Source organism: Hylaeus anthracinus, unplaced genomic scaffold, assembly GCF_026225885.1.
Source record: "Hylaeus anthracinus isolate JK02 unplaced genomic scaffold, UHH_iyHylAnth1.0_haploid 0, whole genome shotgun sequence".
In the NCBI taxonomy this organism is placed as follows: domain Eukaryota; kingdom Metazoa; phylum Arthropoda; class Insecta; order Hymenoptera; family Colletidae; genus Hylaeus; species Hylaeus anthracinus.
This window is the reverse complement of record NW_026533254.1, coordinates 13,691,892-13,708,253: the sequence shown is the minus strand read 5'-3', so window position 1 is coordinate 13,708,253 and position 16,362 is coordinate 13,691,892. Positions and strand designations below refer to the sequence as shown.

The 16,362-nt window shown below is 34.4% G+C and overlaps 4 protein-coding genes across 6 annotated transcripts; 2 read left to right on the top strand and 2 right to left on the bottom strand.

Moving 5' to 3' along the window:
- Positions 1-630: 630 nt before the first annotated feature.
- On the top strand, positions 631-2,879 carry LOC128890262 (nuclear inhibitor of protein phosphatase 1). Its single transcript, XM_054148594.1, has 6 exons — positions 631-1,096; positions 1,226-1,286; positions 1,372-1,525; positions 1,617-1,837; positions 1,909-2,112; positions 2,212-2,879. The coding sequence occupies exons 1-6, from the start codon at positions 1,068-1,070 to the stop codon at positions 2,572-2,574; spliced, it is 1,032 nt and encodes a 343-aa protein (XP_054004569.1). The 5' UTR covers positions 631-1,067; the 3' UTR covers positions 2,575-2,879.
- Positions 2,880-3,050: 171 nt separating this feature from the next.
- On the bottom strand, positions 3,051-7,800 carry LOC128890234 (tubulin alpha chain-like). 3 transcript variants are annotated; one of them, XM_054148570.1, is made up of 5 exons: positions 7,330-7,800; positions 6,730-6,949; positions 5,726-6,027; positions 4,180-4,761; positions 3,051-3,514 (listed from the first exon to the last, which is right to left on the bottom strand). In XM_054148570.1, exons 2-5 carry the CDS (start codon positions 6,932-6,934, stop codon positions 3,275-3,277), a joined length of 1,329 nt encoding a protein of 442 aa, XP_054004545.1. In that variant the 5' UTR covers positions 6,935-6,949; positions 7,330-7,800; the 3' UTR covers positions 3,051-3,274. The 3 variants fall into 3 exon arrangements, with proteins under 3 accessions (XP_054004545.1, XP_054004537.1, XP_054004530.1); XM_054148562.1 differs by lacking the exon at positions 7,330-7,800 and adding an exon at positions 7,096-7,113; XM_054148555.1 differs by having other exon boundaries at positions 6,730-7,800.
- Positions 7,801-8,074: 274 nt separating this feature from the next.
- On the top strand, positions 8,075-13,964 carry LOC128887523 (ATP-binding cassette sub-family C member 4-like). Its single transcript, XM_054143529.1, has 18 exons — positions 8,075-8,599; positions 8,669-8,779; positions 8,876-9,010; positions 9,091-9,295; positions 9,366-9,591; positions 9,669-9,825; positions 9,902-10,151; positions 10,224-10,415; positions 10,490-10,776; positions 10,858-11,041; positions 11,107-11,447; positions 11,521-11,722; positions 11,796-12,015; positions 12,100-12,330; positions 12,411-12,641; positions 12,718-13,019; positions 13,093-13,737; positions 13,824-13,964. The coding sequence occupies exons 1-18, from the start codon at positions 8,526-8,528 to the stop codon at positions 13,902-13,904; spliced, it is 4,074 nt and encodes a 1,357-aa protein (XP_053999504.1). The 5' UTR covers positions 8,075-8,525; the 3' UTR covers positions 13,905-13,964.
- Positions 13,965-14,566: 602 nt separating this feature from the next.
- LOC128887606 (DNA replication complex GINS protein SLD5) lies at positions 14,567-16,221 on the bottom strand. Its single transcript, XM_054143690.1, has one exon. It carries the CDS (start codon positions 15,221-15,223, stop codon positions 14,567-14,569), a length of 657 nt encoding a protein of 218 aa, XP_053999665.1. The 5' UTR covers positions 15,224-16,221.
- Between the last annotated feature and the right edge of the window lie 141 nt (positions 16,222-16,362).

Sequence of the window (16,362 nt, the reverse complement as noted above, 5' to 3'; positions counted from 1 at the left end):
CCGCTCAGTGAGCGAGATTTAATACCAGTGGCGCTATTAGTGAGAAAACGCCCAAGTTTGTAGTGAAAATAGTTCCCACTGTCAACGCTAGATAGAGCCATTTGTTTGTTATAATTAAAAAATGAAGGGTTGAAGAGTTAAAAAATTATTCTCATTTGAATTTTAGTATTACAATGCTTGTTCATTTATACATTATTGGATATAACAAAAAATCATTGTACGAATACATATATCACCATCCGGAGTCAAGAATGGGAGACTATCTTCATTATAAACTTGGACGTTTTCCCACCGATGGCGCCAATTAGTATTAAAACTTGCTGAAAGAGGTTTATTTTTATATGTGTTCTCAAATGATTTATAAAATATATTATATTGTGAGAGCTTGCGTATCTCTACCTACACGTTCACGCGAGTAGGAGCCTTGGGAATCCAGTTTGAGAAATACTGTTCTTTTTTATCATTTCAATATCAAATTCAACCTTATCGATTCAGAATAGAATAAGATTACAGCGCTATTAACAACTTTTGGAAATATTCAAGGTATCCCTTAAAAGGAGCCAGGGCTGTCGTAAAATAAGGGGCCTATATTTTTATGATGTGATTTAATGTAGTGTGAAAATATTATATTATTCGTGATGTTCAAAAACACGTACAATTCATTTTGTAGGAAAGATATTATGAGAGACTATTGACGTGGATTAATTTTTCCAAGATTTATAATTTTAAGTGTCATAATTTTGTACAGGGTAGAAAATTATTTGACTACTGCTTCGAAGATTGTATAAATATGTATATGACATCAAAATAGTATTTTACGTTAGTTTTTTGACAAAATAGTTTTGTGCGTGGGTGCGTGTATATACATATATTATTTATACTGTAGATTCGGTAAACATTAATCAACACATGCAGCGTGGGTAGCGTCTTGTACGAAAGATTCCAACTAAATTTTATAACCACTCGATTAATATGACGTTCTGGTATCATTGACATCGGATGTGTTTTTCTTTCTTAACTTAATACTTCCTTATTTAAATGGCACAGTAAATTACTACAAAGTACTTATGGCTAATCATTACGAGGTGCCCAATTGGTATGTTTGCAAACTTTCTGTTGGTATTTCTGAATGAGTATTTAAATATTTTTGTGACACACAATAATAATATCTATCAAGCCAAATGTTTACCTGATATTAATAGCTAATATAGGTTATGTTTTTCAGGGCAGGGAAGCCACCAGTCGGATTACATTTAGATGTATTAAAAAATGACAAATTAATTCAGGTATTACAACTGTGTATTACGTACCATAATTAGAGGTTTGCACCTCTAGAAGAAAGATCTTAAAAACACTTATACTTTGTTACAGAAATTAATGGTAGATGAAAAGAAATGCTATTTGTTTGGCCGTAATCAACAGTTGAACGACTTTTGTATAGATCATGCATCTTGTTCTCGTGTTCATGCTGCCCTTGTTTATCATAAACACCTAAATCGAGCATTTCTCGTCGATTTGGGTAGTAGTAAGTATTTAGAAAATAATCCAATAACTATGTACTTTACTATGAAAACTGAAAATGAGCAACAAATGTCTTTTAAATTTTAATCTTTCAGCACATGGAACTTTTATAGGTAATATGAGATTAGAAGCTCATAAACCTACCCAGTTACCAATCGACAGTACATTTCATTTTGGAGCTTCTACTCGATATTATATCATTAGAGAAAGACCTCAAACAGGTACAAGACCTATTATCGAGGAACTAGAAAAACTGTCAGAAGATATAGATGCTGGTGGTTTATTAGGTTTACCTGAAACAGAGACAGAACTCGATGTATGTGCTAAATAATAATTATCTTTGAATTACATTAGAATCTATAGAAATAATTCTATTATTTATTACAGAATTTAACAGAATTTAATACTGCGCATAACAGGCGCATATCTATGCTGGGTATAACGGACGATGAAATTCACAAACCAACGAGAAAACGAAAGAAAAAAGGAATTACATTTAACGATGACGAAGAAGTAATAAATCCGGAAGACGTCGATCCGTCGGTCGGCAGATTTCGTAATCTTGTACAAACTACCGTAGTTCCCAGCAAAGTATGTGATTTAATGTATCATACAATACATTTGTATACTCAGCGTGATTTCTAACTAATCAAAAATATTTAACGTGTCTGTTATTTATGTCTATTTTAGAGAATGCGTATGGAAGGAGGTTTGCTATCTTTATCCGAAGATCACAATCCTTTGAAGCACCTTCAACCTACATCAACTACACCTCAACTTTATCAAGATTTACCACCAGAACAGTTTACCCCGTCATCATTATCTCTTAACCCGTTCTCTAGTGCATTATCTTCGTTAACGTCACGTCTTGGTATCGCGTTACCAAATCCGGCACCCGAAGTAGAGATGACACCCAATCAAATTCAAGCGGAAGCGCCACATGTACCAGAAATACAAGGACCTACGGAAACACGAACAATGGAACCAAAAAAGAAAAAATATGCCAAAGAAGCTTGGCCTGGAAAAAAGCCCATACCAACGCTTCTAGTGTAATAGTATTAGGAAACTTATTTTTACTACATAGTTCTATTATACAGGTTCTAGAAATTAAGTTATATAAGAATTTGTGTATAAATTCGTCGTATAAAGTTTCAGGAAAAACATTTAGTTAACATCATATGCTTATGTTCATATTTCGAAACTTTAAACCGAATATATTTTAAGCATAATTGTACAACAGCGTCTTAGAAGACGTACATTATTGAATTAATTCATTTGTTACTTTGTCGCAAAGATCAAAATTATAACTAAAATTTGCTGTAAGATACACAGGTATAAATAAACAGAGTTTTATCTTACTTTATACGAATACAAACACTGTTATACGGTAGCAACATGTAGGTACTTCTTGTTAGCAACAGGACAGTAATACTGGTCTCATGCAATTGTCGTACGTGTTGCGAAACAATTGTTATTCATGTACACAGTCCATCGATTATAAAAATAATATTACTAAAGAAACATGTGAAAACAGTATTTCGTAAATGTATATTCTTTTTTTCATTTACAAAATATCAACAATTTCATCAAAGAGAATTAATTTTATTACAAAAATAAACAAATTACAAAACATAAGCGAGGTATAAAAAAAAAAGGTCCTTTATACGGTACAATTGATCATGTCGATTTAGTTTTCTCTTTTTCGGGTAGCTGGAAGTGCCGATACATTTGAGGGAACGGTATGGACTTATTTTTAATATTCTAGCGAAGCATCGGGTGTAGTCGACGATTCAAGAGCAACTTCTTCGTAATCCCTCTCGAGGGCGGCGAGATCGTCGCGTGCTTCCGCAAACTCACCTTCCTCCATCCCTTCGCCAACGTACCAATGAACAAACGCCCGTTTATGATACATTAGATCAAACTTGTAATTCAGTTTTGCCCATGCTTCTTCGATGGCCGTGGTGTTCGACAGCATCGAGACCGCTCTTTGTACCTAAACGATCTCCTACTAGTTAGTTTCCTCGTGTACACGATTACTCTGAATAATTTAAAAAGAATAAAATTGTCTCTTCTATTGGGCCAATTAACGACGGACCTTTGAATTTGTATCTCGAAAGAAATTCGAAACTCCCAAGTTTTGAATCGCTTCGAACATTATTCGATACCAGAAGGCTATGACAAGTCTTTGTTGGTTCTACAGTTATGATTGGTCTCAATTTGTCTTAGTTGATCTTAATCGGTTGAATTAGTCTTGGTCGTTCTTGGCTGCCTTGATGAGCTTTAGAACTCTTAGCGAATCTTGAACATTGTACGTAAATAAATTTATGTATATATCGATGAACAGTTCTACGATCGACTGAGCGCATACATGCGCGTCTATCGCCCGCAAAAGGTCAAGGCAACAAGGTCAAGATTTTAAGAAGACTCAGACTTTCGGTATCCGATATAGAATAATATTCGAAGCAATCCGGGCGTGACGTTATAGATTACAAGAAATTCGATAACACTTCAGGTCACCGCTGATTAAATACGTAAATTACCTTGCAATACAATGTAGAATTCAAAAGTCACTTGTCGTTTTCTAAAACGATGATGTGACAATTTTATCCTTTGATTATTATCAGGAAGGACAGGAGACAATTACGCAATAATTGATACCTTTGCGAGATCCCCACCGGGAACAACGGTAGGCGGCTGATAATTGATACCGACTTTGAAACCCGTTGGACACCAGTCGACGAAACGTATGCAACTCTTGCCCTTCATCGCGGCAATCGCCGCGTTCACATCTTTGGGTACAACGTCGCCACGATACAACAGGCAACAGGCCATGTATTTCCCTTCCCGCGGATCGCACTTTACCATTTGATTAGATGCTTCGAAACATTCGGACGTTATCTCTGCGACGGACATACCCTCGTGGAAAGCCTTATCGGCCGATACCACTGGGGCGTAGGTCGCTAACGGGAAATGGATTCTAGGGTATGGTACCAAGTTCGTTTGAAATTCGGTCAAGTCCACGTTTAAAGCGCCGTCGAATCTCAATGAGGCGGTAATCGAGGACACCACTTGACTGATAAGGCGATTAAGATTCGCGTATGAGGGACGCTCGATGCCGAGTTTTCGCCGACAGATATCATAAATCGCTTCGTTGTCGACCATGAACGCGCAATCCGAGTGTCCGATTGTGGTATGAGTTGTCAGTATTGCGTTATATGGTTCCACGACCGCAGTGGATACCTACAATAATTTTTTATTTATGAAAATTTTAAATCATGACACTTCTATTATCGTAGAGAGAAGAAATAAAGATCAGATCTGTATTAAGGAGAAATGATGGCAGCAAGCTGGAAACATGCAGGAAATATTGTGCGATATCGTGCATTCGGGTCTGGCCTGAAATGTACAAGGAATCATACAGGAAATTGGCTTTACGAAGGCTAAAACATTTGACTCGATACTACCGGTGGTTTTACCAGAACTGATCTGTCTTTCTTCCACGATACGCAAAGGATAGAGTTTATTAAAGTCATATTTACGAATCGATTTTGGGATTACCTTGAAACCACTCGCAGGTTCTCAAAAGAACCGTAATGTGATTTCAAGGGAAAGTAAACACGGAAACGTGAGACTCTTATCGTTTAACAAATATTGAATGCGGTGCTTATCTAAAAACATAATGCAAAAAAACAGTTTACCGTAGATAACAAACCATTTATCATAATTCTATTAGTGTAATATATGTTTTTAACTGCGTCTGAGTAAACTGTATTAAGATAAGGCAATTGCATAATTTAAATGTCTCGTATATGATATGACAATTTTCCTTTGTTCGAAAGAACTTCGTTGCAAAGCAACATTTTTATAATTTGATCATCTCGAAGATAGTCAGTCGCCACTTATGGTCAACAACAGAATATTTCTCGCCGAGTAATGTCTATACCTATCAAATATTTGATAAATTTACTTATCGATGTTCGCCAAAATTAATAGTAATACAAGTATCCAATTACCGCTTATCGATAGATTTCGAATGATTGTATTCTATGATATGCGTTGTCTCGGAACAGATAAACACGATCATTTATAGAATGGACGATTTGTGACGTTGATCGCTAAAATTGACGAGTCACAAATCCAGCGTAAACAATTATAAATTGACGAAATTCTTATTTAGACAACGGTGTCGAGTAAATGATCGTACTTGTGGTGCGGGATAGACGGCAAATTCTAATTTGCTTTTCTTTCCGTAATCGTCGGATAATTTTTGCATAAGCAAGGAAGTGAATCCCGAGCCGGTACCTCCTCCGAACGAATGGAAGACAAAAAATCCTTGAAGGCCTGTACACTGATCGGTCAGTCTTCGTACTCTGTCCATCACAGAGTCGATTACTTCTCTACCGATGGAATAGTGTCCGCGGGCATAATTGTTTGCGGCGTCCTCTTTTCCGGTAATTAGTTGCTCGGGATGATAGAGCTGTTTGTACAGTCCTATTCGCACTTCGTCTATGGGTAAATTTTTGTTTAATATACGCCTCGAGAAACATAGGAATACTTCGTTTTTTAATAGGGATCACGGTTTTGAACGGATATTAAAATACACGGGTACACGGAACACGTGTACCGTGTATTAAGGGATTACGAACACGGATATTTCTAATACACGGATACCCGAGTATTGAAATACGCTGACACCCGGATATCTAAATACACGGGTACCCGGATATCAAGATACACGGATATCCAGGTACGTACACGTGCATCGAAATATACGGATACGCATACATCGAATTATTCGGGTACAGTATCCAATTATTCTTATGTACAAGCTTTTATGCAACAAAAGCTTTTATTCTAAAATAATGATCCTTATTAATTTTGAAAAAATTGATAAGCAATAAAACAAATAAATAAAAAGCATATAAACATAAGAAGAATAAATACAGATATAACAGAATAAATTTTTTAGTGTAATTTGTAAAACTTTATTTATTAATTAAAATAACTGTTCAAGTCAATGTGCGTACCCGTGTATTTCGATGTACGTGTACGTACCTGGATATTTGTGTATTTCGATACCCGGGTACCCGTGTATTAAAACATCCATTAATTACCAGTGTACTCGTGTATTTCGATACACGTGAAGTAGGGATCTCTACTGTTTCATCAAATCTCTATCAATTTTTGTTGCTAGAATGAAATATTAACCAACGACGGTAGGTTCGAGGTCCACCATAACAGCTCGTGGTACCATTTTGCCTGAACTAGTTTCATTGAAAAATGTATTGAAGCAATCGTTCGTTCCTGACACCTTGTCGGAAGGCATCGTTCCATCTGGTTGAATTCCATGCTCGAGACAATACAGTTCCCAGCACGCGTTGCCCATTTGAACGCCGGCTTGACCCACGTGCATTGAAATACATTCACGCTGAAATGAAATCCATCTTTCAAACGACGAAGTTCCTTTTAAGGGCGGAAACATTGTTTCGATGTTATTCAAGACATGTTATCAATTTCAAGCGCGAAGGCGTTGCACGATCGTAATCATTGAATTTCGTATATTAAAGGTCTTACCATTTTGATAATTTTTTAACGATACGTTCGTTGAGATGAAGATTATTTCGAATTTTCTTAGATCGCCGAACCAAAAAGAAATTAAGGGTACCTATTAATTACGAAAAATTTTGGATGTCGGCCTTCCGCTAGCCAGGAAAAAAGTACTGTGATAATTTATTACTGTTGCCTGGACAACCTATGTGAATCGCGTAATGAAGTTAAACGAAGAAAAAAAAAAATGAAAACACTTACCGCCTATTTTTTCATATAGGACAGCGTTCACGAATTAAACGAGGGGCTGAGAGGCATATTTCGCACGATCATCGTTGTCTCTTAGGGAATCCATCATGCGAAAGGGGCGCACGAAAGAAAATGTTTCTATTCGGTTGTTCGGAAAGTTCATGCCTATTTTTAAGAAAAATTCAAAGGTATATTTGAATTTTGATGTATATTTATTGAATTATATATGTACCATTTTGTTCCATAACCTTTCCACCTTTCCACCACATATGTACACATTTTATTTGTTTTCAGCCATTCCGATATATTCAGACCTGTATCGCCTACTAAAAATCGGTATGGACTTTCCAGACAGCCTAATATTATTCGAATAAAATTTTGTCCATTTCTACCCCATATTCCTTGATTCCGTCGTTACTTTGATAAACTTTTATATTTTTATCTGTCAGCTGTTCGTTGAAATTGCATGATTTTTTACATTTAATTTGCTTAGTGACTTATCACTTTATATCGTAAATTTTATCAATAGATTGCAATCTTTGAGGGACAAATAATCGTTTTCAAGCAGAGGTATACTAAAAATTAGTTTTAATAACATACGGCAAGTAGTCTAGACATCGGCATAAGTGTTTTTCAACCGTGTCTTGCATTCGTAATTACCTAACAAATAAAAGAAAATGATGAATGATTTTTTTTTTTCATTTTCATTGTTCGCGATACGTTTGATTCTGACCAATTCTGACGTAAGTATACATGTAACTGTACTACGTCCAAAAATAGATGGTCGATGTGGCGTCAGTGGTACGGCTAGAAATCAGATCGACGTTTTTCGTAATATTATATATTATCTTTTACAAACACCGTGTTATGTATTACAAATTGCAATACCAGGGGACTTATATAATTGTATCGAATCGATCATGCGCGTGCTGACACATGTGCCCCTACACGTTAAATCATTTTCAGATAGATTTCTTGTTATCTGTTCACGTATGTATGTAACGAAAATCTTGCCACCGGATCGCGAAAGTCTGAGTACGAGTAGTAACCAGTAATAACTCGTAACTCTTCGATGATGACTCGAAGAATTCCGACGTATTAACACGAACTCGGCGCTTTCAACAGACTGACAAATTATTTCGAATTTTGTTTGAGCGGGATGGTTTAATCTAGTACGAATAACATTAGTTTACATAACAGAATCAGTCATGGATGCTAGTAAAAAGTATGATAATCCTAATCCGAAATTAACAGCGAATCCGTTTAGTAAATTAATATTTTGGTGAGTGTTTGATATTAATCGTAGGAATCTTTTCCACGTGTAACATTATTATTTATTTTAACATTTAAGGTGGTTAAAACCCCTGTTTTGGCTTGGAAAAAATGATGGTCTTGAAGTTAAGGATGTATACAATGTTATGCCAGAGGATGTTAGCGAACCTCTTGGAGATAAACTTGAAAGGTAAATATCAGAAAAATATACACGAATTTAACATTAGTCATGTTTTTCAAACAAAAGTTATGTTATCAATTATATTTTTATTATCTTTGTATTTAGGAATTGGTTTAAAGAAGTTAAAGCAGCTAACAGATCGTGTAGAAAGCCAAAATTTTTTAGGGCTTTAAAAAAAACATTTTCCTGGTCATTTTCTTATTATGGAGGATGGCAATTCTTCGTATCGGTTATTTTAAAGTAAATATTTGTTGTTACCATACTACTACATAAATATTATTTAATCTTAAATTATGGATAATGTTATTACATTGTTATAGAGTTTTGCAACCATACATCCTAGGCCTTCTTATTTGGCATTTTGATCCTAGAGCAGTATCCACTGTTACAGAAGCATACATTTATGCTTCATGTGTTGTACTTATAGCTTTAGTTAGTGCTTTAATTACTCATCATTCAAATTTAGGATTAATGGAAGTTGGAATGAGAATGAGGATAGCATGTTCCTCTGTGATGTATAGAAAGGTGACATATTATCTTTTATAAATCCATATATTTAGCAATTGTTTTAATTCAAAATGCTTTACTTTTATAGATTTTACGTTTATCTAAATGTTGTACAGAGGTTGCAACTCCTGGGCAGATCATAAACTTAATGTCAAACGATGTAGCAAGATTCGAACAGTTGTTTATATCGTTACATTATATTTGGATCTTACCGATTCAAGGTGTTCTTATAGCTTATATGATGTGGAGAAGTATAGGAATTTCTTGTTTAGCTGGTATTATTCTTATAAGTATTCAAACTATACCACTGCAAGGTACACATTATTGTTTATTAATATCGTACTTTTTGATTAAACAAAAGTAATATTAATAATCTTATCTTCTTTTTTAGGATATATAGGAAAATTAACATCAAAGTTACGATTAAAAATTGCAGTTAGAACAGATGAAAGAGTACGTTTAATGTCAGAAATTATTAGTGGAATTCAAGTTATTAAAATGTACACTTGGGAAAAACCATTTGAAAAGCTTGTTAGCCTTGCTAGAAGGTTCTTACCTCGATATTGTATTTATAAACAACAAAAGCTGTTAATAACTCCCTTTATATCTATAATAATTTTTCAGCTACGAAGTGGATGTACTTACAATTTCATCATACTTAAAGGGTTTTACTTTAGCCACATTTGTGTTCACGGAGCGAACGACGTTATTTTGTACAATTATGGCATATGTACTTTTGGGAAATAATATATCTGCTGATAAAGCATTTTCAATGGCACAATACTTTAATATTCTTCAAGCTACTATGGCGATACTGTATCCTATGGCTGTATCAGCTATTGCAGAAGCTAGTGTGTCTATTAAGAGGCTCGAGGTAAGCCATTTACATTATATTATATTATTTCATTTACTAATTTATTCATGAAAATTAACGTTTTGTTTTTAGCATTTTCTATTGTTGAAAGAAAACAATAATTTCGATGACATTAAACAAGTGAAAGGAAATGGTAGTATTAGTATGAAAGGTATTACAGCGTCTTGGACGGAAAATGCTATCGCAAATACGTTACATGATATTAATATTCACATAGAACCTAAGAAACTTTATGCTGTTGTCGGTACAGTTGGCGCAGGAAAGGTAATATTGAAAAGAATTATGTTTAACTTGGATTTGTAAAATCAAATTTTTGCATCTTGCATATATATTTTCAGAGTTCCTTTCTTCAATTAATTTTGAGAGAACTAGTGCAATCGGAAGGAGATATACATGTAAACGGTAGTGTATCGTATGCCAGTCAAGAACCGTGGTTATTTTCGGGCACAGTACGTAATAATATACTTTTTGGACAGCCTTATGATTCAAAGAAGTATAATGAAGTTGTTAAAGTGTGTGCTCTTACAAAAGATTTTCAACAATTTAATTACGGAGATAAAACGTTAGTCGGAGATAGGGGTGCGTCACTCAGTGGTGGTCAACGAGCAAGAATTAATTTAGCTAGGTAAATTGAAACTCAGAGAAAACAACTTTGTTCTTATCGCTATGCGTAGCTGGAAATTTACATAGATGATTATTACAACAGGGCTATATATAGAAATGCAGATATTTATTTGCTAGATGATCCATTATCAGCAGTGGATACTCATGTTGGAAAACATTTATTTAACGAATGCATAAAAAATCATCTTAGTAATAAAACAAGAATTCTTGTAACACATCAAATACAACATTTGAAGTATTGTGACCACATTATCGTATTAAATAATGTAAGTCTGATGATTAGAAATATTTAGTTGTCCTTGCATCGGTATTATTATTATTTTTATTCTAGGGCAAAATTGAGTACAATGGTTCGTTTGCAGACCTTCAAAATCAACACATAGATTTCTTAAAGCTGCTTTCCTTAGAAGATCATAAAGAAGATTCGGAAAATATAGAAACCATTGAAAATAATATACTCGATATATCCATTAATTCCAGTAATAGTAAGAGTGATGAAGAATCTGAGCCACAAGAAACGGAGGAACTAATGGGCAAAGGAGGCATCTCAAAATCACTTTACTGGAAATATTTTCGAGCTGGAGGCTCAATTCTAATGATCCTCAGTTTTATATGCGCTTTAATTTTGGGACAACTAGGAAGTAGCGGTAGCGATTATTGGGTTGCTTATTGGTTAGTGTTTGTGTTTTATACCTATTGCTTATTTTCTACATTACAATCTTATTTACTTTTTTTTTTTCTTCAGGACAAAACAAGAAGAGATACGCGTAAAACATATTACTAACCACACGCTAAACATATTTAAACAAAATGATACAATGCCTCCTGTGTTTACAGATAATGTAGATGAGCTAATTAATGATACGTTTACATCAAGCATAGATCACTTTAACGATACAATTACTGAATTATTAACAGCCTCTGGAAATCGGAGTTCAGATAATATTGTTAGTAATTTTATATTTTTTTTTTGTTCGCATTTGATAAACAACAATTATTTTTATTCTTTACTCCACATAGACGTGGAATATTAACGTAGGACTCCATGACAACTACTACCTCGATACCAGCACTGCCTTATGGATTTACGGATGTTTTATCCTTGGAAGTATACTAATGACTACAATTAGAAATCTCATGTTTTATAAGATATGTATGAATGCTAGTAGAAATCTACACAATCAAATGTTCTCATCTTTAATAAAAGCGCCGATGCTATTTTTTGATACGCATCCCTCTGGCAAGTATCACGTCAACATTGCATACTAACGATTCGCATACTATTTAAACGGTCTCGGTAAAATTTGATAACATTGGGTTGCAGGTCGTATCCTGAATCGTTTTTCAAAAGATGTTGGAGCAGTGGATGAGATTTTACCAAAGACAATGATAGAATCCATCCAAATATTTGCAGTAATGGTAGGAATTTTAATGCAAGTTCTTATTGTTAATTGGTGGACGACATTTCCAATGATTGTTATGGGTTACTTGTATTGGCATATACGAACCATTTATCTTAAAACTGCACAAGATATGAAACGTTTTGAAGGAGCGAGTAAGCATTTTTGTAATTTCTTAACACTCCGTAATTTTGTCCTTTAATGTAACATTATTAACAATCGTTTAAATTTTCAGCAAAAAGTCCTGTTTTCTCGCACATTAGTTCTTCATTATTAGGTTTGGTCACAATTCGTTCGGCTTCTGCGCAAAATATGCTTCGTAAAGAATTCGATATTCATCAAGATCTCCACACTAGCACCTATTATTTGACTGTAGCAACAAGTATTGCTTTCGGAGTAGCATTGGACATTGTGTCTGTTGGATTTGTTACTTTTATCACGTATAGCTTTATTATTCTGGATGATGGTAATTCATTATTTGATAGTTTTATCAGTACTAGTCATCGGCATGGTATTTCAGAAACGTATATTTGTGTTTTCAGGAAATACATTTGCGGGAAATGTGGGTTTAGCCATCTCGCAAGTATTAATTTTATGCGGAATGCTTCAACATGGAATGCGACAAACTGCAGAAACGATAGCACAAATGACCAGTGTTGAACGAATCATACAGTTTACACAAGTCGATAGAGAGGGTCCATTTGAAAGTGAACCTAATAAGAAACCATCGGCACAATGGCCTTCCAAAGGAGAAGTTCGTTTCGAACATCTGTATTTACGCTACGATGATTCGGCGCCTCCTGTCCTCAATGATTTAAGTTTCCAAATAAAAGCCGGCGAAAAAGTAATTCATTTACTAATTAAATACGTAGACAGAGTATGTACTAAAAATTAATTATAAAATTTTACTTTTCCAGATAGGGATAGTAGGTCGTACTGGCGCTGGTAAAACTTCTCTAATATCAGCTTTGTTCCGTTTGACTAAACTCGAAGGTAGCATTTACATAGATAACTTAGATACAAAGGAAATAGGTCTTCATGACTTGAGGAAAAAAATTTCTATTATTCCGCAAGAGCCCATATTGTTCTCCGCAACGCTTCGAGATAATCTCGATCCGTTCCACAACTTCGACGATGCCACTCTTTGGGCAGCTCTCGAAGACGTTGAACTGAAATCGGGCACTTCTTCTTTAGATTTTACTGTTCAACAAGGAGGAACTAATTTCAGTGTGGGTCAAAGACAATTGCTTTGTCTAGCACGAGCGATTATAAGAAACAATAAAATTCTTGTCCTCGATGAGGCTACGGCTAACGTAGATCCTACTACGGATACTTTGATACAAAAAACTATTAGACAAAATTTTAAGAACTGCACTGTATTAACTATAGCGCACAGATTAAACACAATAATGGACAGTGACAAAGTGTTAGTTATGGATCATGGACAAGTGGTTGAGTTTGATCACCCATATATTCTACTCCAGAGGGAAGGTCATTTTACTAGCATGGTAAAAGAAACTGGAAAACTAATGTTCGAGCAACTTAAGGAAATTGCAGAAGAGGTACACCATACATTTTTCTATTAATAATTACTATTTTTTTAAAGCAGTGTCTTCTAGTTTTAATAATTTATTATTTAATTTTTTAGGCCTACAATAGTACTAAATATACAGAGTCAAAATTAGAACCAAACACTGTTGATGACAGTACAATTTTGAAGGACAGTTGAGATACCATTAATATGTATACAGTAGAATTGTACTTAATTCATGCCATAAGGATACTTAACACTGAGTACATGATACAATTTTATACTTTTTTTCATTTATATACCTGTTTAAATAATTTAAAAATTAATCTACTATTACAATGTTTCACAGTCAGTGTAAGTACTTATTTCTAACATACCTCAGGCAAATACTCTTATATGACAATTATAATGAAAGTAAAAAATAAAAGTACAAAAATAATGAAAATAATTGATAACTTTTAGGCAACAGTGAAAGTATTGACAAATGAGTAATAATAAGGTATATTATTACTATATTTTATATATCCAAATTTTGATCATCCTTAAACATTTTGCATTATAAAACATATTTTATATATTTTGGTTTTACAAACATTTCTAAACACGCATTTTTATCAGTAATATTGTACAGTATTATAACAGATTTTCATGTACTATATACATTTACAACAATCTAGACTATGATTGTCCTGAAAATTGTTAATAAACTATGTATACAGGTATCTGGAACTTTTTTCTTTAACACACTGGTACAAGTCTGTGTGATTAATTAGATTATAAAAATTCATTTAAACGAATTATCTTGTCTTATACAGTACTATTCGTAAAAATTAATACATTGTCTGCTAACAAATCTTTTATTAAATTAATTGAACAGCACCGCTTTTAACTAAATGCGCCACAGCGCTATATTGTATAATGTGCTGCGAGCCTGATTCAAAATCAATTTCTTCATCCAACGACCCAGGCAATATAATTCCATTGACTCTCTCGTTAGCTCTTAAAAATACATATGCCTGCATGTTGGGCTTTACAATCATTTTATTTACTTCGAATGCATGAAAACTGCCAGGCATGTGTTGCAAAGCAACCGTTCTAAAGAGTGTCTCTATACTGGCAAGGAACTCTTTAGCAAATTGAAGTTCTGGAGTTGTTAAATAACATTCTTCTGGAGATCTGTTGGCCTCCTGCGAAAGTATATGAATAGTATATTTCTCGATTTTTTCCAATCGAGCCCTGAGATAACTGGATATCACGAACTTGATCCTGTCCAACTCCATTCTATGAATCATTAACCTCAAATCCCCTTTCTCTAACCTCTTTATGTTTTCCTCCATGTGTGTAATTTGTTGCAGCATGCAGTCGACCAGATCGGACTGATGGGGCAGAATCTCGGGTGCGAATTTTTCGTTCAACCAAGCTTCTTCTATCGCTAATAAAGCACTTTGAGCGGTTAATTCCCTTTCTTCACGGTCTTCACTCTCATCCAGTATGTGCGCTTCCGAATCATCTTCCATATTTCACAATTTCATTTAGAGCACTTTATTTGGTGAAGTATTATCCTATTTGAAAAAACGCTAAGTACACTTCAACGTACTAAACCACTCAGTTGTTTGCAGATAGTGATTGTGTTGTCACTTTAAATTTTACGGCATGTCACCGGCTGTCACGTGACCCGAAGTTCATGTTTCTCGCTATCTATGTCAACTGTGGCTATTTAAATTTGACTGCCAGGACATTTAAATCTGAATAATAACAAAGCATCTTCAAACATGAGTTCGAATAAAGTTTCTTTACCTACTCCAATCATCCCCATTACGTTGTATGAATTGGACCACACATTTTTTATCAGCCTGATGTCTTAAATGTCCACATTGATTACATTGCTTCTTATGAATTCAAAGCGTAAAAAGCACATTAATATTAAATTATAGATTAAATTGGGTTTTCGTATAAAATTAAATGCTATTTTAATGGTATTAGGAAAGCACGTAAACCTATGGAGGAATATAATTTTATTTTATTTAGTAATTAGATCGAGCTAAATAACATGTAACCGTATCTGTAGAGTTATTAGATGTCTCTTTTAAAAGAATTTCTCAGGTATTGTTTCTATCAAGTTCCCGACTGGAGCACATTATGCGATAAAGGGTTAATTATTTTAAGAAAATCATACGCTAGTGTGTTGACAAAAACGTATACACATTATTATAATAAGCTCCTTATAGCATGAAACCATATTACAGTTTAAACTTAAACCAAATCTATAGAGACACCAAAACCACGAACATATCACACTCTTGTTTCGATGCGTCTTTTTCTTGAGTTGTCGAATATAGGAGGGAAGAAATTCGAATACGGTACGTTTAAGTTTCTCAGAACGTATTCGAACGGCTAAGCCGAAGAACGATAAGGTCGTTCTGTCTAGCCGAGTATGAAAGAGTATAGTAAGATGTAGGAAGAATCAAAGGATAGGGTAATCCCTTGTGTTCTATTCCTATTTGAGCCTCGTAAGGTTTCTGTGTGCGGCATTGAAGATACACCAAGGTATTCTTAAATCCTCGTTAACTTAATAAAGACCGTCTTAAGACTGTTTGTCGACTTAGATCGCGTCGACATATAGAAAACTAGACGCAAGGGTACATATGGCAGGGTC